Consider the following 21,401-nt stretch of genomic DNA (forward strand, 5'->3'; position numbering starts at 1 on the left):
ACTAGCAAACCCTTTAGCAAAGTTGGCTTATGGTCTTAGAATGCTAGACTCCTAGCTTTTTGTTTCAGCTCAGGTTTGAAAAGCATCCAATTTCTTTTGCACTCACTCTCTTCTAGCATGACTTACATTTCCTCCTCTAATTCTTGTCCTATTACTAAAGCAGTAACATTCCCTGTAAGCTATGTCCGAGGAGTCTAGAATTTCTCCCACAGGAGACAAACAGGCCGTGAACATCTATCAGAGATAGTAGGAATTGCAGATGCTGGGGACTCTGAGGTAACAAGGTGTAGAGCTGGATGAACACAGCAGGCCAAGAAGCGTCAGAGGAGCAGGAAAGCAGACGTTTTGGGCCTAGACCTTCCTGCGGCTTCTGAAGAAGGATCTAGGCTCGCAATGTTGGCCTTCCTGTTCCTATGATGCTGATTGGCCCACTGTGTTCATCCAGCTCTACACCTTGTTACCTCTGTGAACATACAGCAATTCTCTTAAAATGTGAAGCACAGTGCATGGGAGGTGATCTCCTAGTGGTATTCTTGCTAGACTATTAATCCAGAGACACCTTGTAATGTTCTAGGGACCTGGGTTCAAATACCACCATGGTGGAATTCAATAAAAATCTGGAGTTAGGATTCTAATGGTTGTGTATTGTTGGAAAAACCCATCTGGTTCATGAATGTCTTTTAGGGCAGGAAGCTGCTGTTCTTACCTGGTCTGGCCTGTATGTAACTCCATAGCCACAGCGATTATGGTTGTTTTTCAACAGCCCTCTACACAATTAGGGACAGGCAATAAATGCCTAGCCAGCGATGCCCACGTTCTGGGAATAAAAATCCCTAAAGGACTGTGTGCATTGCAACAACATCAGGAATATTGCTACTTGGCATCTGTTCCAAATCTATGAAGTACCTTGGAACACTTACTGTTTTTTATTCCCCCTTTATTCCATCATGGGAAGAGGGCGTCACTGGCTAGGCAGCATTTACTGCCCATCCCTAATTGCCCAGGGGGCAGTTCAGAGTCAACCACATTGCTGCGGGTCCGGAACCACATTGTAGGCCAGATGAGCTAAGGATGGCAGTTTCCTTCCCTGAAGGGCATTAGTGAACCAGATGGGTTTTTCCAACAATCGACAACGGATTCATGGTCATAATTAGATATCTCTTGCAGGCAGTGGAGGCCAGCTGTCTGGATACTTTCAAGAAAGAGATAGAGCTCTTAAAGATAGTGGAACCAAGGATTATGGGGATGAGGCAGGAGTAGGATATTGATTGTGGATGATCAGCCATGATCATAATGAATGGTGGTGCTGGCTCGAAGGGCTGAATGGCCTACTCCTGCACCTATTGTCTATTATTGGATGGAAATTCCAGCGTCTGCCATGGACAGATTTGAACCCAGGTGCCCAGAACATTATCTGGGTCTCTGGATTAACAGTCCAGTGGTAATACCACTAGGCCAATGCCTCCTCTTTGTTCATTAAATAATACATGTAGTTGCACTTCCTGTATCCCATCTTCAATATGAAGCTGTTTTGCTGATTTGAGTGAGGAGGGAAAGTTGTCTTGAGCTAATTTGCACCAATTATAAGGCTGGGTAAACCTTTATGGGTTTTGAAGTGACTTTGCAAGACTACTCCCATTGTAGGTTGCAAAATGTACCCACTAATAACAATGTAAGTACTGACTGTGAGATGAAGACTCCTACACTAATCAGTTTCAAACAATGAGTTAGTGTGGTCTGTACCTTGTGACCCTTGTGAAGTGCTTGCTAATTGTGATGCCAGCCACTGACTTTTTCAATGAGCAGAGATGGAAGGGCAGACAAATGAAAGCAGACTGAGAAAGTCAGGGAATTGGCAGACAAAGATCTTGCACAGGAATGTGTGAATGTATTATACAAAGCAATACTTTTTACCCAGCATTTAAAACTATTCTATGAGAAACTTCTAAAATGCTGGCCATTCCTGCAGCATAAAAGCCATTGGATATTTTTGTCTTGAGAATTAACTGGGATTCTTATTAAATTCTGACACTGATACTAAAGTACAAAGCCATTTGTCGCTTGACGTTGGATGATCATGTTTCTGATTTCTGGAAGACAGCAACCATTACTTAATCCATATGATACTGTAGTTCCAGGCCAACTGGTAATAAATTATTTAGAAAAATTTCTTTGGTACAGGTAAATCAATTTGTATAAATAGCATTTTTAATAATGGTATTTCATGCATCGTATTTAGTATCTTGTTATTTCTCAAGATATGATTTTATATAAGAGACAAAATAATTAAAATTTAGAAGTAACAGTGTGGAGCTGGATGAACACAGCAGGCCCAGCAGCATCTCAGGAGCATAAAAACTGACGTTTCAGGCCAAGACCCTTCATCAGAGAGGGGGATGGGGAGAGGGTTCTGAAATAAATAGGGAGAGAGGGGGAGGTGGACAGGAGAATATGGGTGGGGATGTGGGGAGAGGATAGGTCAGTCCAGGGAGGACGGATGGGTCATGGGATGGAAAAATGTCTATAGTGGTGGGATCGAATTGTAGATGGCAGAAGTGTTGGAGAATGGTGCGTTGTATCCGGAGGTTGGTTGGGGTGGTATGTGAGGATGAGGGGGATTCTCTTTTTTGGCGGTTATCGTGGGGGCGGGGTGTGAGGGATGAGATGCAGGAGACACGGTCGAGGGTGTTTTCAACCACTGGGGGGAGGGGATGTGAAGAAAAGTTGCAGTCCTTGAAGAACGAAGACATCTGGGATGTTGCTGCACCCAGTGTGGCTCCCTCTACATTAGGGAAACCAAGCGGAGGCTTGGGGATCACTTTGCAGAACACTTATGCTCGGTTCACAGTAAACAACTGCACCTCCCAATCGTGAACCATTTCAACTCCCCCTCCCATTCCTTAGACGACATGTCCATCCTGGGCCTCCTGCAGTGCCACAATGATGCCACCCGTAGGTTGCAGGAACAGCAACTCATATTCTGCTTGGGAGCCCTGCAGCCCAATGATACCAATGTGGACTTCACAAGCTTCGAAATCTCCCCTTCTCCCACTGCATCCCAAAACCAGCCCAGCTTGTCCCCACCTCCCTAACCTGTTCTTCCTCTCACCTATCCCCTCCTCCCACCTCAAGCCGCACCTCCATTTCCTACCTACTAATCTCATCCCGCCCCCTTGACCTGTCTGTCCTCCCTGGACTGACCTATCCCCTCCCCAACACCCCACCCATACTCTCCTCTCCACCTATCTTCTCCTCTATCCATCTTCGGTCCGCCTCCCGCTGTCTCCCTTTTTATTTCGGAATCCTGTCCCCATCCCCCTTTTCTAATGAAGGGTCTAGGCCCAAACGTCAGCTTTTGTGCTCCTGAGATGCTGCTTGGCCTGCTGTGTTCATCCAGCCCCACACTTTGTTATCTTGGAATCCCCAGCATTTGCAGTTCCCATTATCTTTGAAATTTAGAAGTGAAGCTTTTTGGCAACTTAGACTGCTCACTGATGCCAGTTAGGTTCTCCCAGGACCATGCAGCTCTTGAAGTCATTACAGCCTTGGCCCAAACATGGGTAATAGAGCTGCAATCCAAAGGGAGGGTGACAGACCCTACCCTTGACATCAAGGCAGCATATGCATGAGTGTCGCATGTAAGACCCTAAACAAAATTGGCATTGGTGAGTGGAGGTGGTTTTATGAGGAGTAGGAGGATGGTGTGTGTGAATGGAGATGTTGCTGTCTGCTGGCTGAGCTGTGAATCTCATGACTTTCAATGGCATTGCTGTCATGTATATTTAAAAATTTCTCATTTAGAGGACATGGGCTTCACTGGGCCAGCATTGCTCTTGAGAAGGGGCCAGTGAGCTGCTTTCTTGAATCGCTACAGTTTATTTGATGTTGCTTTTAGGGAGAGAATTCCAGGATTTTGACCCAGAGATGCTGAAGGAATGGGAATCTGTTTTCAAGTCAGGCTGGTGAGTAGCTTGCAGACAAGTGTTCCCATGCATCAGCTGCCCTTGTCGTTCTTAATGGTAGTGATTGTGGTTTTGGAGGATGCTGTCTAAGGAGCCTTGATGGATATCTGCATAGTGTCAAAATGGTACTTGGGCATAGTACGCACTGCTGCTACAGAGCATCGGTGTTTCAGGGAGTGAATGTCTGTGGCTGTGGTACCAAACAAGCAGGCTGCTTTGCCTTGAGAGTGTTAAAGTTTCCTGAGTGTGGACATTGCACCCATCTAGGCAGGGAGGAAGTATTCCATCACAATATCAATGTCCTGGAGGTTGCCAATGACTAGAAATCCAACTGGATCAGCAAACAAATTAATAGGTCAGAAGTTAGGAAGCCTGTGGCAAGTATTTCACCTCCTGTCTCCCCATTCGTGTCCACAAAGCACAAGTCAGGAGTGTGATGGAATATTTTCCACTTGCCTGGATGAATGCAGCTCCAATAACAATTGAAGCTTGACACCTTTCCAGGATAAAGCAGCCTAAGTTGCACCCAATGCACTATTCCCAAAATGCATTCCTTCCACCAACACACCATGATTTGTGGCCTATACCATCTGTAAGGTGCACTGTTACAAAATTTAACCCCTTCCAAATACAAATCCTCTACCATCTTGAAGGATAAGGACAGCAGATACATGGAACTCCATCCCCGCAAGTTCCACTCCAAGGCAAATTTAACCCCTTCCAAATACAAATCCTCTACCATCTTGAAGGATAAGGACAGCAGATACATGGAACTCCATCCCCGCAAGTTCCACTCCAAGGCAAATTTAACCCCTTCCAAATACAAATCCTCTACCATCTTGAAGGATAAGGACAGCAGATACATGGAACTCCATCCCCGCAAGTTCCACTCCAAGGCAAATTTAACCCCTTCCAAATACAAATCCTCTACCATCTTGAAGGATAAGGACAGCAGATACATGGAACTCCATCCCCGCAAGTTCCACTCCAAGGCAAATTTAACCCCTTCCAAATACAAATCCTCTACCATCTTGAAGGATAAGGACAGCAGATACATGGAACTCCATCCCCGCAAGTTCCACTCCAAGGCAAATTTAACCCCTTCCAAATACAAATCCTCTACCATCTTGAAGGATAAGGACAGCAGATACATGGAACTCCATCCCCGCAAGTTCCACTCCAAGGCAAATTTAACCCCTTCCAAATACAAATCCTCTACCATCTTGAAGGATAAGGACAGCAGATACATGGAACTCCATCCCCGCAAGTTCCACTCCAAGGCAAATTTAACCCCTTCCAAATACAAATCCTCTACCATCTTGAAGGATAAGGACAGCAGATACATGGAACTCCATCCCCGCAAGTTCCACTCCAAGGCAAATTTAACCCCTTCCAAATACAAATCCTCTACCATCTTGAAGGATAAGGACAGCAGATACATGGAACTCCATCCCCGCAAGTTCCACTCCAAGGCAAATTTAACCCCTTCCAAATACAAATCCTCTACCATCTTGAAGGATAAGGACAGCAGATACATGGAACTCCATCCCCGCAAGTTCCACTCCAAGGCAAATTTAACCCCTTCCAAATACAAATCCTCTACCATCTTGAAGGATAAGGACAGCAGATACATGGAACTCCATCCCCGCAAGTTCCACTCCAAGGCAAATTTAACCCCTTCCAAATACAAATCCTCTACCATCTTGAAGGATAAGGACAGCAGATACATGGAACTCCATCCCCGCAAGTTCCACTCCAAGGCAAATTTAACCCCTTCCAAATACAAATCCTCTACCATCTTGAAGGATAAGGACAGCAGATACATGGAACTCCATCCCCGCAAGTTCCACTCCAAGGCAAATTTAACCCCTTCCAAATACAAATCCTCTACCATCTTGAAGGATAAGGACAGCAGATACATGGAACTCCATCCCCGCAAGTTCCACTCCAAGCTACACATTATTCCAACTTGGAAATATATCACTGTTCTGCCAGTACTGCTGGGTCAAAAATCCTGGAACTGCATTGTGGGTACATCTGTCAAATGGACTGCAGTGGTTCAAGAAGGCAGCTCACCATCACCTTTTTGGCCAGGACAATTGTAGAAGCCACAAACAGTTGCCTAGTAAGCAATGCCCACATCTCATGAACATTTTTTAAAAATTGCATCTGAAAATGGGGCATAGTGCTCGTTCTGTGCACTCTGTATGGACCTAATATAGACAATGAAGAGTTTGTCCACTGGTTTCATTTCTTTGTATTTCTGACATGTGCTAATCATGGTCTTGTGTGCAACCAGATCAGATTTGTCCTGGATGCCGGTAGTAGAAACATTACCACTAAGTCCCACTTTCCAACTATGGAATGAGTACCTGTAGGCCAATCACCAAGTATTAGAATGATTCAAAAGCTGAGAGGATAAACTAGAAGACACCTTGATTAACTCTGGCTTATATTTGAACTATTTTGAAATGACTGGGGTTTAAAATGAATTGTTTTCTTAGTGAAATTTTTTTAAAGAAGAGGAGTTTAAAATTCAGCCCACTGTTGCACTGCAGACTAACTCCCAGTGTACATGGCTGCAGCACTGTGGCTCCTGATACTAATCATTATTGTCTGCTGTCTGAGGTGCATGTTAAATTGTAGCCTCGATTTCAGTTAAGTGTTGAAAGTGTTCAAGCTCACTTATTGCACCTTTTAATACAGCTGTATCATCAAGGAACCTTTGTCCCAGGGGATTTCAAACTGTGCATTGTTGCATGTTGGTCAATACTTCAAACAACAAGTCAAAATGTGATTGGAAAGGATGTATGCTGTTAACCATGAAGTGTTTGCCTTTACATCAAAGAACACCTAAATAACACGTGACACAGATACCAAGGTGTAGAGCTGGATGAACGTAGCAGGCCAAGCAACATCAGAAGAGCAGGAAAGCTGACATTAGGGGTCTAGACCCTTCTTCAGGCCCCTCTTTCAGTCTAGGCCCAAATGTCAGCTTTCCTGCTCCCCTGATGCTGCTGGGCCTGCTGTGTTCATCCGGCTCTACACCTTGTTATTTCAGATTCTCTCCAGCATCTGCAGTTCCTACTATCTCTCTAACACATGAGACATAACATAGTCTGGAAAGGAAATGCCCCATGTTACACCTCCCAAGTAATGCTCAGATTGTAGGAAAACCAACCAAAATAATGGTTGTGGATTTTACTTTTTTGTCTAAATGTCTTCACAGATTGTACATTTGTACAGTTTCATTGTGATCAGAGATAATGGGAACTGCAGTTGCTGGGGAATCCAAGATAACAAAGTGTGAAGCTGGATGAACACAGCAGGCCAAGCAGCATATCAGGAGCACAAAAGCTGACTTTTCGGGCCTAGACCCTTCATCAGAGAGGGAGGATGAGGGGAAGATTCTGAAATAAACAGGGGGAGGCGGACTGGAGATGGATAGAGAAGATAGGTAGAGAGGAGAGTATGGGTGGCAAGGTAGGGAGGGGGGAGGATGGACAGGTCAAGGAGGTGGGATGAGGTTAGTAGGTGGGAAATGGAAGTGTGGCTTGAGATGGGAGGAGGGGATAGGTGAGAGAAAGAACAGGTTAGGGAGGTGGGTATGAGTTGGCTTGGTTTTGGGATGCAGTAGGGGGAGGGGCGATTTTGAAGCTTGTGAAATCCACATTGACACCATTGGGCTGCTGGGTTCCCAAGCGGAATATGAGTTGCTGTTCCTGCAACCTTCAGGTGGCATCATTGTGGCACTGCAGGAGGCCCATGATGGACATGTCGTCTAAGGAATGGGAGGGGAGTTTTGTTTCCTGTTGTGTACCATGTACTGGAGAATACATGGAATGCCACTTGCTCTTCCAACAACTCCTGAAAATGACAGGCAGGTTTTCTGGTGACCAATCATTATTTGAGCATAAATGAGAGTTGGCATTGAGACTCTGAGGGCTCTTTACCATAGCACACTGGTGGAATTGTCTGGGAAATGAAATTTTCCACAGGGCAATTTATCTAGGGCAGGAACCCTATGGAAGTCCTAAAATCAGAGGCTCAGGATGATTCTGATGGAATTCAGTTAAATAGTTACCCAGGAAAAGTCTGACAAGTAAATACACAGTCTAACTCCTGATTGACTGTTAAACAGACCCCACACTTAGCTTGCAGACTCTAACTTGACACTTCCCACAGAATATAACAAGGTGCAGAGTTGGATGAACACAGCAGGCCAAGCAGCATCAGAGGAGCAGGAAGGCTGATGTTTTTGGTCTGGACCCTTTTCTGATGAAACATCAGCCTTCCTGCTCCTTTAATGTTGCTTGGCCTGCTGTGTTCATCCAGCTCTGCACCTTATTATCTCAGATTATCCAGCATCTGCAGTTCCTGCTATCCCTGAAACAATGTCCCACAGGAACTGACACACCCTCCCCGAATAAACTGTATACTGGAAGTATGGCTTTGTATTTCTGAGGGAGCTCTAAGTAGAACCTCCTTTCAGAAACAGATTCCTCTTTTTGTTCAAGAAAAGGGATGGAGTGATAATCTACATGAAATGGCCACTTCCCAGAAAATCTAGTCCAAAATATTCACGCTAGAATAGTTTTATTTACTAACCAGCAAAATGGCTGGGTACTAATAAGGGGCCATTACAGGCCTTAGGAGTGTTAGTTCAGTTGCATGTTTTGATTCAGAGCCTGGTTTGCATGTGGAAACTTATTATATTTACTGTGCACGGAAGTTTAAGTGCTAGGAGAACACCTGAATTATAACATTATCATTGGGGGAATTAATGAAGGTGAAATTTACATCAGCGCTTCTTTTTCTTCTTTACAATGCAGAGGACGACTTACTCCATCTTTTTGCCTTTTTTTTGGCTTTACAAAAATTTGAATCCTGTGCCTCCTGGGTCCACTAGTTCTATTCTACTAGTCTCATTTCTGATCTAACTTTTCAGCTCTGTCTCTTCCAACCAAAGAAGGATAATCAGACTCAGCAAACAGTTAAAATGCAGAGTAAATTGTTTCTTTGTATTTTCCCACTTTCCCTCATTTGGAATTCCCAGTGCCTCTCCACAGTTTCCTTCTAGGTACCTGAACCTCCAGCCATGCAGAACGAGTCCTCTTGTTGTCACTCCAAAACAAATCCAATAGGAGAACATCACTTTTTTTGGGCATTTGAAAATCAGTTTGTCTACAGTAAAACTGCACGCTATTATTGGATTAGATACAGTATGAGAAGACAATTGTGTTAACATGAATTCCTATCAGTGGATGAACAAGAGGAAACTGCACTGTTGTGACACACCTAAAGGAAAATCTTTAAGGATTATTGGGTGCAGGAAAAACCTGGAGGCAAACTCGTGGTTAGAATTAATAAGGAAAGTTCTTTAACAGGAGACTCCCTGGAGAGAGATTTGGCAGCAGCACCAAGGGTGTTAATATTAAGCCTTGTCTAATTAAATATTTTTTTGGCCAGTTGCCATAAAACTCAACTTCTAGCTGCCAGGTAGTCTTGCATACAGTTCTTTTTTGTAAGCCCTCTCCTTTTCATACTCGTCAGTTCATAGGAACGTAACTGAATCTTAATCTGCCCTGTCTCAAATGTCTACTTTGTACATCACAGCGAGGGAAAATAAGATTCTATTATTAATGATCTCAATTCAAGCAATTTTCCTGGGCTAGCTGGAATGAACTAAAACAGATGAACTGGCACCAGCAAACAACTACTCATAAGCAGCTCAGTCTGCACATGTGGGGAAACCCAGTCACTCTTGTAGGACTGAATCAGAAATTGTAGGACTGAATCAGAAATTGCAGTTTTCTTTTTAGCCAGGCAGGAAGAAAGCCCAGGTGTCATTGGAAAGTTTTCAGGGGAGGCACAGAGACAGCATGTGTGCTCTTCTTGGTCCTACAAACCTCTGGAAACATTTACCTCTGGCAATTTATGTCCTTCCTCCAATGGTCTCTTTATTTATATAACCTGCTGAGGTATCATTCATTTTGAAGTTCAAAATTGCATTGGGGATTTCATCATACTCCGTTTTGAATGAACAAGCTGCTGTGTGGGAGCATTCGGGCCTTAGTGCAACTTTTGTCTAGGGACTGAGTACACATGGCATAGAGTGTGAAAAGTTAGAATACACTGGAAGAACAAGATCAAACTTGAAAAATCTAGGTTGGAAGACTCTCAAAAGCATCCGGATATGAACAGCGTGCGCTTTACCTAGTGTAGCTATAAGCCATTGTCTGGTATATCTACAATTACCACATATACCAGTATTTAGCATGAATGGAATGTAAATACTGCTACTTTGATGTCTAAGCCTGAAGACATTTCTTGACTTTTCCTTCTCCTTGACTAGTTTGTCATGAACCCAAACTCAGTGTGGCATCAAACCACATAACAAAAGGCACAGAAGATTAGTGGCTGACAACAGCCCAGTAGACATGATAGGGTTCTGACAAATATTGCATAGTGTAACCGTCAATAGGCTACTCCACAACACAAGATCTCATGGAATTAATTGTTTTATAACTGCAACCCATATCTATTCCAGAAATTGCAACAGTCAGTTCACCATTGCTTCTTTCTTCAAGCCAGAATAATAGCTTGATTCCATTAATGTTCACCTTTCCATCTAGCCACAGATGTTCCTGCTTCCCCTCATTTTTGATGCTTGTCATCAGCTTAAGATCGTAGTAATAGTGTCAGAGTAACTCATTAGTGCAATTACTGTGTGAACATTAGAACACAACATGCAACTTTACAGGATTACAATGGTGTGCCTTGTGTTCCTTTAAATAAACAAATCATGTTGAGGAAAAACACAGCTCAAACTGACTCAAAATTTGGTCTCTGGACAGTTTTCTATTCATTCCTGGAATATGGATATCACTGGTAAAGCTCGCATTTATTATACATTCCTTTCACTTGAACTGTACAGTTTGTGTGGTCAAGAATGTTGAATGTTGAAATAATCAATTGCCTGAACCACGACTACATTTTTAAACCTGTATCATACAAATGACCTAGTTGGGAGAAACAGCAAATTATTCCACTGACAGTTTGATGTAGAAACTAATGCCCCCTTTATTCATGGCACTTACACTGGGTGTAAGCTCCGAGAGCTGGTATTGTGTGTGTGTGGCAGCTGTACTGCATTGTCTCATATTTAAATGTTCACCTTTTTCAGAATTTCCACTAATTATTCTGCATGTTTGGAAAACATCAAAAACCCAAATGAGACCATTGATACCAGCAAAACATGCTGTCACGCAGCTTTTTAGCTGATTTTTCTTGCACTATTCCATTCTTGCTATTTTTATCCATGCATTTGCCTTTTATAATTAATGTGAACCAATTTTGCAAAGATGACTGTACCTCTAATAGTTAAAATCAGCATGGTTCAACATCTTACATACTCAGAAATCTGTGTAGTTAAGCCTTCAGTCTTCCTTTAATGAGGAATGCTTGCCAGCTATGTTTAAAAAAGAAACTGTTATACTTATCTTTTTTGTCTTTTATCTGACAGTTAGTGGGGATCAATAGGGTTATAGGCTATTTAATTCAGTGATTACATCCTGAGTTTTGCAGTTCCCTGAACAGCATGATTGAACATTCAGCTGAGGAAAGAAGGTGGGAGGTATACCTTCTTCCTCAGAAATACCTGAGGATCAACCCAGGCTGCATGGAATTGGATTTACCATCAAACATAAATTTGTCAACTGACTTGTAGACCCCTCCGTTAGCATCAACAATCACCACCTGACTCTCCGTTCTGTAGGTGTGAGAGATAATGGGAACTGCAGATGCTGGAGAATCCGAGATAATAAAGTGTGAAGCTGGATGAACACAGCAGGCCAAGCAGCATCTCAGGAGCACAAAAGCTGACGTTTCGGGCCTAGACCCTTCATTAGAGGGTAGGAGCAGGTAACAGTTGAGTGCTGATGTTCCAAGCCTTGATCCCACTGTTGAATCCAAGGAAGGCTTCTACTCCATCCTGGACACCACACCCATCAACGTCCCTCAAGAAGATGAAATTACCCTCCTTTAAGACTTAAACACCAAAGTTGAAAAGGACAGTCAGCTCTGGAAAGCAACCATGAGAAAGTTTGAAGTCAGGAATTGCAACTCCAAGATTCTCTAGCTTACCAAATGCGCAGTACACAAGCTGTTCATCACCAATACACTGTTCCACCAAAAAGACAAGTTCTAGACTTTTTGGGGCAATCCACGATCAGAGCACTGACACATGATTAACTACATCATTGTTCGATCCCAAGACTAAAGGGATGTGCTCATTACTGAAGTCTTTATTACCTCCTGACCAGACCAGGTGACTGCAGGACAGGCCCACTGACTTATCTACTTTTCTATGACCATCAAATGCCACCAGAAACAGCTGAAGATGAAGAACCAATTCAGGATAAAGCTCAACAAAGAGCAGCTCCAAGCAAACTGATGAATTTCCAACAATGTCTTCATCTAAATATTCAGTTCATTTTAATGAACTGGAAGAAATTTGAAAAGAGCTGAAGACAGCCAGCACTTCATGCTATGAAGAAACCTTTGGCTGTAAAACCAGGAAAAACCAAGCATTGTTCAACGAGAATGACCACATCATCTCAAACCTCACTGACAAGAAAAGGAAAGTTCTTTATGCCTGGCAAAGCAGCATCACCGATGAGGCAAAGAGGAGAACTCCTCAAACAATAAAGGCAGAGTTCCAGGGAAGAACAAGGAAATCAAGAACCAATGGTGGACTGAGAAAACTGAGTAGCCTCAACTGCTTGCTGCCAAACCAGACACCCGGGGTTTCTTCAGAACCATCGAGGCAATATACGGAAGCAATGCCTTTGGCCTCAAACTGGTGTGGAATAAAGGATAGAACTCTATAGAGAGACAGAGAAAACATCAGCCTTCAATGGTGAGAACACCTAGAACAATGCCTGAACCATAGTATAGTTGTTGATGTGTTTTCGGAAATCCTCCAGTGCCCCATAAGAGATGGTCTTAACTCCTACCTAGTGTGGCAGAAGTTGTAGCCTCCATTAGGAAAACAATGGAAAATCTGCAGAAGTTGATGGGATTCCAGCAGAGATTTTCAAATTTGAATGAGCAGAGCTTGCATGTCTCTTCGTTCAACTGTTCCTGAAAATCTGGAGCAAGTAAAAAATCTCTGCTGATCTCAGGAATGCTATCCATACCCAATCCTTCAAGAAACAGAGACAAAGTGGGCTGCTGAGGAAACTACTGAGGAAATGCCAAACTCTCTCCATCACTGCGATTGATCATCACAAATTTTCACCAGCACCGCCTCCCAGCCATGGAAAAACTCATTCCTGAAAGCCAGTGTGGCTTCTGACCAAGCCATGGAATTAGAGACAGAATTCTCTCTGCGTGGAAACTCCTAGAGAAATGCCATTAGCAAAACTAGCCACTGTACATGGCCTTCATTGAGTCAAAAGCCTTGGTCAGATCAATCAGTCAGGAAGTGCTGTGGAAGACCCAGTCAAAGGCTGGCTGTCCTCCATCTCCTCTACAAGATGTTGGCAATGGTCCTTACGAATGGTAATATGACAGAATCCTTTTGAAGTTAAGACAGTGGAGTAGCCACTGCCTACAAGATGAACAGAACTTTTCAACCTCAACTGATTGAAATCCAAGAAATAAACAACATTGACCTCGCTTGTGGAAGTTTAAGTGTATGGGTGACAGTGCCAGCTTGACTGTCTCGGAAGAGAATCTTCAAGCTTCTCAATGCTGTTGTGGAAGCATTTCGAAGAAATCACACTGGACCTCAAGAAGACCTTTTACCAATCCATCCCAGGTCAGGTTCCGGTCCATTCCTCAATTAAGACCAATGGAGAAATCCTCCCAAATGTGGAACACTTCCCTTCGAAGCGATCACCCATCCAACGCTAGCACCAATCTGAGAGTGTTGCCTTCAGTCGCCAAAGGCTGAGAGTCTTCGACCATGACACCAGTGCTTTATCAAGAGCCTGGGTATAAGGCAGGCATTTTTCTGACTCCTGAGCCTGGCTCTGAAATTTGGACAGTGTACAGATGCCAAGTCAACACTCTTGAAGTACCATCACTGCTGTTTGAGATGGATTCTCTGATTTAGCTGGGATGACAGGCATCCTCCATGTCCTTGAAGTAGCTAGTAGCGCCTGCATCAAGGCCACGGTCATCTGAAACCAACTCCACTGGGCTGGCATGTTCTGACAAAAAAATGTTTACCCAGCTCAAGGAAGGCACTCGAATAAGAGGTGCTCAAAACATTTGTTTCAAAAACTCCCTGAAAGCTTTCCTCAAAATACAGCATAAATGTTTATGCATGAGACCCTCATTGAGAAGAAACAGCTTGGTAAAACTGCATGAAGGAAGAGAATCCTTTTTAGAACACCCAGTAGTAAGAGGAAGTCCAGAAAATGGAGAGGAATGCCAGTGACCTTAACGTTAAGGACCTCTTCCATGTCCCGAAACAACATCCTCCAAATGTCTGGGTGAGTGAGTGAGTCTGAGTCTGATCCTACAGCCTGTCACACGAGGACCCGTGGAACCACGACCAGTGATGCCGAATTTCCTAAGTGAACAATCCTACTTGTTAGGGAGTGATGAACAGCATCAATGCATCAGGTGTGTGAGGATGTACAGATGAGGTTTATGTAGCTCTGTATACATTCACAAATTAATCTATTCCAAGAAAATACTAGCCCCAGTTTCTTCCTTCAGCAACTAATAATCAGGATTTGAACAACCCCTTGCATTTGGACTTGGCCTGTCGTCTGATGCAGCAAGTATTAGGTAGCTACATAGTTAGAAGCATGTAATTATTTTTCTTGCCATAGGCTGGATTTAATATACCTGTGGATGGGTTTGAAGGTAAGAGGGTACATTAAGTCAACTGGGCACCATGCCCACTGCCTGCTCCCATTCTCAGTGCAATTTTTATAACCAGAAGAGGTTGGCATCTGATATGTCACCTGCCTTCAGCCAACTCCAGGGCTTGATACAGCCCCCATTGGGTTGTAACTGCTGCTGGGTGATGTCCCAGCCTGGGATCTTTTTTTTTCTATCCCTTTTTTTTTCTATCCCTTTTTTTTCAATCCCTTTTTTTTCTATCCCTTTTTTTCTACCCTATTAGTTGGTCACAGAAAAATCCTTCCTTTTTTATCTGAAACCCTTGGCCCATTGCTCCCAAATTTCCACCCCCCCCACCCCCGGCTATTCCACCTCAGATCATACCCTCTTCCCCTTCTCCCTGGGCCTGTCACCTTGGCCCCATTGGGACTCCAGACTCTTCCACTGTCCCAGATCCAACATCATACACTTCCCCTTGTACTGACAGGGGTCACAGCTCCTGGAGCTGCTGCTTGTACCTGAAACTGCCAGCCTGTGTTGAGTGTTGAAAGTTCTAGGTCAACTCAGTGAATACCTGTGAATTTACCCCACCCCCTGCTTCCAATTTCTAGTCTGTGGCATGTTGATTAAAGTACCTCATTAGATACAGCCCAATGGTTGGTCAAAAGTGTATCACTGCTGACTTCGCATTCTCCGAATCTGTCATCATTGTGTACTTCTCTTAATTTTAAGGAGAAAAGAGGTGGGCAGGATTGGCAAAGAGCCCTAAGTTTTTGACATTGATAGACCTGTATTGGTGTTCTTAAGATGTCATTGAACCAAACATTAGTTTCTGAGAAGTGTGGCCACTGTTGTCACCTTTTGTGCTTTGTAAATGTTCTGCTCTAAGTCCACAAATCCCCCATCTGTGTGTAATATTTACGAACTGAGTAGAGCCCAGCAGGCATGGTGCTTTTTAATCTTTAGCCAAGATCAAATCCAGCCTTTGGGCCCTTTGCGAGTTGACTTGCACTCCAGCTTTACAGTTGTCACAAAGGAATTGCTGCTATGCACTAACATGGATAATAAAAACATCCTAAAAATACATTCTTATTGCAACCATTTTATACGTGAATTCATAGGTTCTATGTAGATTTAATTTATTTAAGAAATACATGAATAGTCACATGCCTAAGGAAAGTATTGAGCAATGTGGGAAGTCAAACTGTGTAGAAGCCTACAGCTATAACCTCATTAAGCTTGAAATACTTAGAAGTTTATTCTTCAAGTTCAGAGTTGTCATATTTTGTAAATCCACAACTGAGAAATAATTGTGAGCTGTATTAATTTTGACATGTTTCTAATGTTGTTTTCTTTCTCTTGTATGCCATGATAATACTAATTCTTGGGGGAGAAAGTTTACAATGTGCAAATCTGCTTCCGGTGAAAGCTACAGACGGTGAATTCATTGAAGCCAGAGCCGTGTTTAATGGTACGGTCTTGGGTACAATTATTCTGGTAAGGCAGTGTTTCATTTTACAATTATCTCTTCCCCCTCGCGAATAAAGATGGTTCCCTGTTTTGCTGCAGCAACGTTGTGGAGTTAAGGTGGAGGGTGACAATCTACATCTTTGTTATTTGTTCAGTAATGTATATCACGTTGCTCCCATGAGAAACCATTCCTGTCAATCCCAAATTTCCTTTTGCTTTCAAAAACACGGCCAAAAATATTATGTTCATTTTGAGCTAACATAGTCTTACATTTTGTGATTGGCTATAGTACTGGTAGAAGACAAAGGGTCTGAAAATCTTTTATTTTAAGAAAATGTTTGTTATTTCCTGGGTACGGTGTTAGAATTTAGACAATAGACTGAGATGCACTGTAATCTCCCCAGTCAGAAATCTTTAAATCAAGCTATTTCACAAACCTACAATAATGTCAGAATGTCTAACCACAAACATGTGAACCAAAAATACCAGATAGCTATTTAAGTGAAATGAATAACAATGATAAAGCATTATAAGAGTCACAACCTTTTTGTCCAAATACTGTTTCTTCTCAAAGATGTTGCATTTAAAATACTGCAGTTGATGACACAACTGTAGGAATTTGGAGCAAGTATCGGCCAGTTGGCCCCTTGAGTTTGTTTTGTCATGCACAACTTTCCACCTTCATTTCTTTAATCACCATTACATGGTGACTGCAATGTGTACCATTTACAAGATGCACTACCCTCACCAGGGCTTGTCCTCTGGCACCTTCCAGATCTGAGATCCGTACCCATTACAAGGTCAAGGGCAGCAAATGTTTGGGATAACTACCACTGAAACTTCGCCTCCATCCACCCACCATCCTGATTTGAAAGCATATCACCGTTCCTTCACAATTGCTGGGTCACTGCCCTGATACTCTTTATGAACAACATTTTGGGGATTCCAATAGCACAAGCACTGTAGCAGGAAAGAAGGCAGATCACCATCTTCCCCAGGAAGATTACAAATGAGTAATTGCTGGCCTAACCAACATGCCAACCCACAGATGAATTTTACAAGAAGAGATTAGGGCACATCTGATTGCAGCCTCAATCCCACATTGCCTCCTACTCCTGATAACCTTTTAGTCTCTCTTAGGAGTTGGGACTGTCTCTACCACTTCTGTTTTGAAACAATTTCTCTTCATTTCCATGTTAAATGGGACACCCATTGAATGAATGAATCTGCTCAAAACATTACCAGTCAGTTGATTTCTCTGAACAGTAGATTTAAGGACTGTAGAGATTAGTGTACACAGTTTACGCTGTTTTTAAAAACTACAGCAGCTAAGTACTGGCCAAAGCTGTGCCATTTAAGAGGTAATACATTAATGAAATTTACAGAATAATGACAGCGACTGTTGCAGAAATCCTATCGTTTAATGTCAGAATTGCACCTGGCTTAACTTACACCAGAAGAAACAGAAGGTTGAGTTTTAAGTGCAACTCAAAGCCACTATGTGCCTAAAGCTTTCCACACAAACTGATAAGGCTCTACACCTTGTTATCTCAGATTCTCCAGCACCTGCAGTTCCTACTATCTCTGAAAAGATTTTATGTAGGTTCAGTGCTACCACCCAACTTTCATTCTATTCACTAGAAGTGTAGCAGCAGCATGCACTTCAATCAAGATGCCTAATGATTGATAGAAACGAGGTCTCATGTCTCATCAGTACATTCTGAAGGAGCTGCCAGCTCTGATCATGCCTCTATGGTTAGCTCATTTAACAAAGTAAAGGAATTTTAGGGTCAACTAACACACTAGCAGTGGTTCTGGGGTAATGGATGACATATTTGGAGTGTGCTATGTGGGGTTGGAGGAAATTATACTACCTGTGGAATATTATATTATCATAACATTTTTTGGATTTTGAGCTGGTGGCACATGGATTTTGGTCTGTGTATATGAAAGAGTTTATGGTCAGTTTTTAAGAGTCATGATTTTCTTCAGACCAGTTTGACAGATTGAGTTCCTGGAGTGTTAGTGGGAATTTGTTTGCATTGTGAGAGTTTTATGATTGGACATATATTACTGCTTTTCAATATTTAATGCTTTCAGTTTAGAGGAATGAGGTTTGTTTTTTGCTTTGAGGAAAAACCCATAGCTTGGAAACTTTTGAATTCAGTTTTCAGAAGTTATGTTGAAAGTTAGATCATACATGTAAGACAGCTTGACAGATATGAATAGGCAGGGAATTAAGAGATACGGTCAGCCTAGAGGCAAAAAGTTTTTAGTTAGAAAGGGATTTTGTGTTGGTGCAGACTTGGTGGAGCAAAGGGCCTGTTCCTGCACTTTACTGCTCTTTGTAAGAACTAGTTTCTCTTGGAGAAAGATGGTATTTTAAAACTATTACGATATAGGCCGTCTCAGTGTAATGTTTTAATTTAAAACTTCAGACCAGAAGTAATTAGGTAGGACTGAGAAGGATTTATTTGAATCTGAAAGACTAAGCTCAGTTCTATGAATACTCAAGGAAGAGCTATCAAACTTCCAAGATAGGGAATTGAAAGAAATAAGCCCATCTGTGGATGTAATAGAGGCAATAACTGTCTTTGGTATTTGAGTTTAGTAATTCCATTGTTTTAGGAATAAATGGAATTTTACTGTTTTTGGAAATCTTTAAAGTTGTTTTTTTATTGTTAGGTTTATGTTATCTTCTTTGTTTTACAGAATACAGCTCTGTTGTTTGAAAAATGCAGACCACTTCATTGTGCATGAATCTCAAAAATCTAAAGTGATTGGTTGGGCAAATGGAATGTTAGTGTTTATTTCGAAGGGAATGGCATATAAAAGTAGGGGTGGTCTTGCTAAATCTATACAAGGTGTTCGTGTTTGACCTCACCTAGAACACTGCAAACAGGCTTGGGCCCTTGTCTAAGGAGACATATAGTGACATTGGAGCAGCCACAAGAAGGCTCACTTAGTTTGTTTCGCCTTGTTAGAGAGTCTAGGACCAGAGGAAATATTCTCAAAGGTCTTTTCAGTTTGGACAAAGATGAAGAATTTCTTCCCTTGGACTGTAGTGAATCTGTGGATTTTCTTTAACCCTAGAAAACCAACGAGGCTGGGTCATTAGGTATTCAAGGCTGAGATAGACAAATTTTAAATCAATAAGGAAAATGTAGGAAAGTGGAATTGAGGATAATTGGATCAGTATGATCTCATTGAATGGCAGAGCAGACTCTCTTGGGCTGAATGACCCAATTCTGCTTCCACGTCTTCTAGCAAGGAGTGCCCAAGACCTCTGCATGCTAACCAGAGAACTCATACCTTACACAATAACACAGGGTAATATAATAGAATACAAAATATAGTGGCCCAGTGCAGGGAAAGAGCGGTTCTAATATATGAAAGGCCTATTCATAAGGTTGATAACAGCAGGGAAAAAGCTGTTCTTAAATCTGTTGGCATATGTCTTCAAACTTTCCCTGATTTTGGAAGATGGTGGAAGAGAGTATAACCAGGATGGGAGGGGTCTTTGATTATGTTGGCTGCTTTCCCAGGGCAGCAAAGTATTGACAGTGTCAATGGAAGGAATGTGCATTTTCATGATGGACTGGGTTGTGTTCACAACTCTCTAATTCTTGTGGTCTTGAGCAGAGCAGTGCCATACCAATCTGTGGTGCATCTGGATAGAATGCTTTCTATGGTGAATCTGTTAAAAATTGGTAAGAATCACTCTGAACGTGCCAAATTTACTTAGTCTCATGAGGATGTAGAGGTGTTGGTGCATTTTTTTCTCAACTGTAGCATTGACATGGATGGACTTGGATAGGTCATTACATCACGCATATATTGAAAGTGATGATAGCTTGTGTTATCATAATTAGTGGACTAAATGTTGGAAAAGTTCTATATTTGGAACATGTTTATTTTTAAAAGATTTTGGGCACTCTGTATCATCCCACTTTACAAGTATAGCTTCAGGTGTCATTTATGTTGGCATTTATAGGCATCTTTTTGCCTTCTGGAACACCACTTTTGTGCCATCTCACTACCATGGTGGTGTTTTGGTGTCAGTAACAACTTCCCCTTGCAATAATGTCTTATTTTAATCTTGGTCATGAAATTTTTGTACCATGTAATGAATACAGATTTTCAAAAAAATACATTGTGTGTACCTGTTATTGCACCATGCTTTGTGTACACAGTAGCGTATTTTGTAAGGTGCTCTTAAGTTCATTTTCATACACACCAGAAAATACTGAGGTCCTCTGGAGTTTTGTCATCTTGACTTGATTGGCGAAACTTTTCAGGCACTTCAGTTGCACAAACTACCTAGTGGACTGATTCAGAGAACTATGTGTCAGTCAGATTTGAGCAATTATGGACCAGACAGTCATGATGGAGTTCCTTTAAAACTGGTTCCTTTTTTTTGATAAAGAAAACCCAAATGCAATGACCACATCATAGTCCCAAGACACTGAATAATTATCATTATGATTCATAAGAATGTAGGAAGAATATCAAGTTTTACTTAGAAAAAGGAAATGATATTCCGACTCAACAACCTCAAAAATTTTATCCATCTGCTACTTCCTAATATACTTCAATTTTTCAGTTACATTCTTAGCTTCCTTTCTAGGCATGAAGCTGCTCTTGTGGATCAGCATCTCCCCAATTAAACCTGCTCTTTTTCTTTTCATTCCATCTTCAGCTCTCATTAGCAATGCCAATTTTCTCAATCAGTAGAAAGTTTCAAAACCTGGCCCTTTGTCTTTCCACAAACATACTGTCTTCCTGACCTCTGTTTTCCTTTCCCCATTTCCAGTTAGTATTAGAACACTTTTTCCAATACCAGGATGAATTTCTTAACGTCTTGAAATTTTAAGATGTATTTTTTTTTTCAGGGAAAGCCAGTCTCCATTTTAAGACAGAGTGTGGAATTAGAGAAACGCAGCATCAGGAGAGCATTAAAGTTGATGTTTTGGGTTGGGACCCTTCTTCAGAAATGGTGGGGTGGGGTAAGGGAGCTCAGAAATAAAGAGTGGGGCTGGACAAGGTATTTAGGATGGTGATAGGTGAGTGCAAGTCGGGAGTGGTGGGGATTGGACAGTGTGGTGGGAG

At 42.2% G+C, this 21,401-nt stretch overlaps 1 protein-coding gene across 1 annotated transcript in view; it reads left to right on the forward strand.

The window, feature by feature from the left end:
- LOC132210778 (uncharacterized) overlaps nt 1-21,401 on the forward strand; it is a 125,221-nt gene that overhangs the window by 3,399 nt on the left and 100,421 nt on the right. Inside the window, exon 3 of the mRNA XM_059652945.1 lies at nt 16,220-16,319. Within this exon, the coding sequence (XP_059508928.1) occupies nt 16,220-16,319 (100 nt within the window). The remainder of the gene's footprint in view (nt 1-16,219; nt 16,320-21,401) is intronic.

Source organism: Stegostoma tigrinum, chromosome 20 (assembly GCF_030684315.1).
Source record: "Stegostoma tigrinum isolate sSteTig4 chromosome 20, sSteTig4.hap1, whole genome shotgun sequence".
In the NCBI taxonomy this organism is placed as follows: Eukaryota; Metazoa; Chordata; class Chondrichthyes; order Orectolobiformes; family Stegostomatidae; genus Stegostoma; species Stegostoma tigrinum.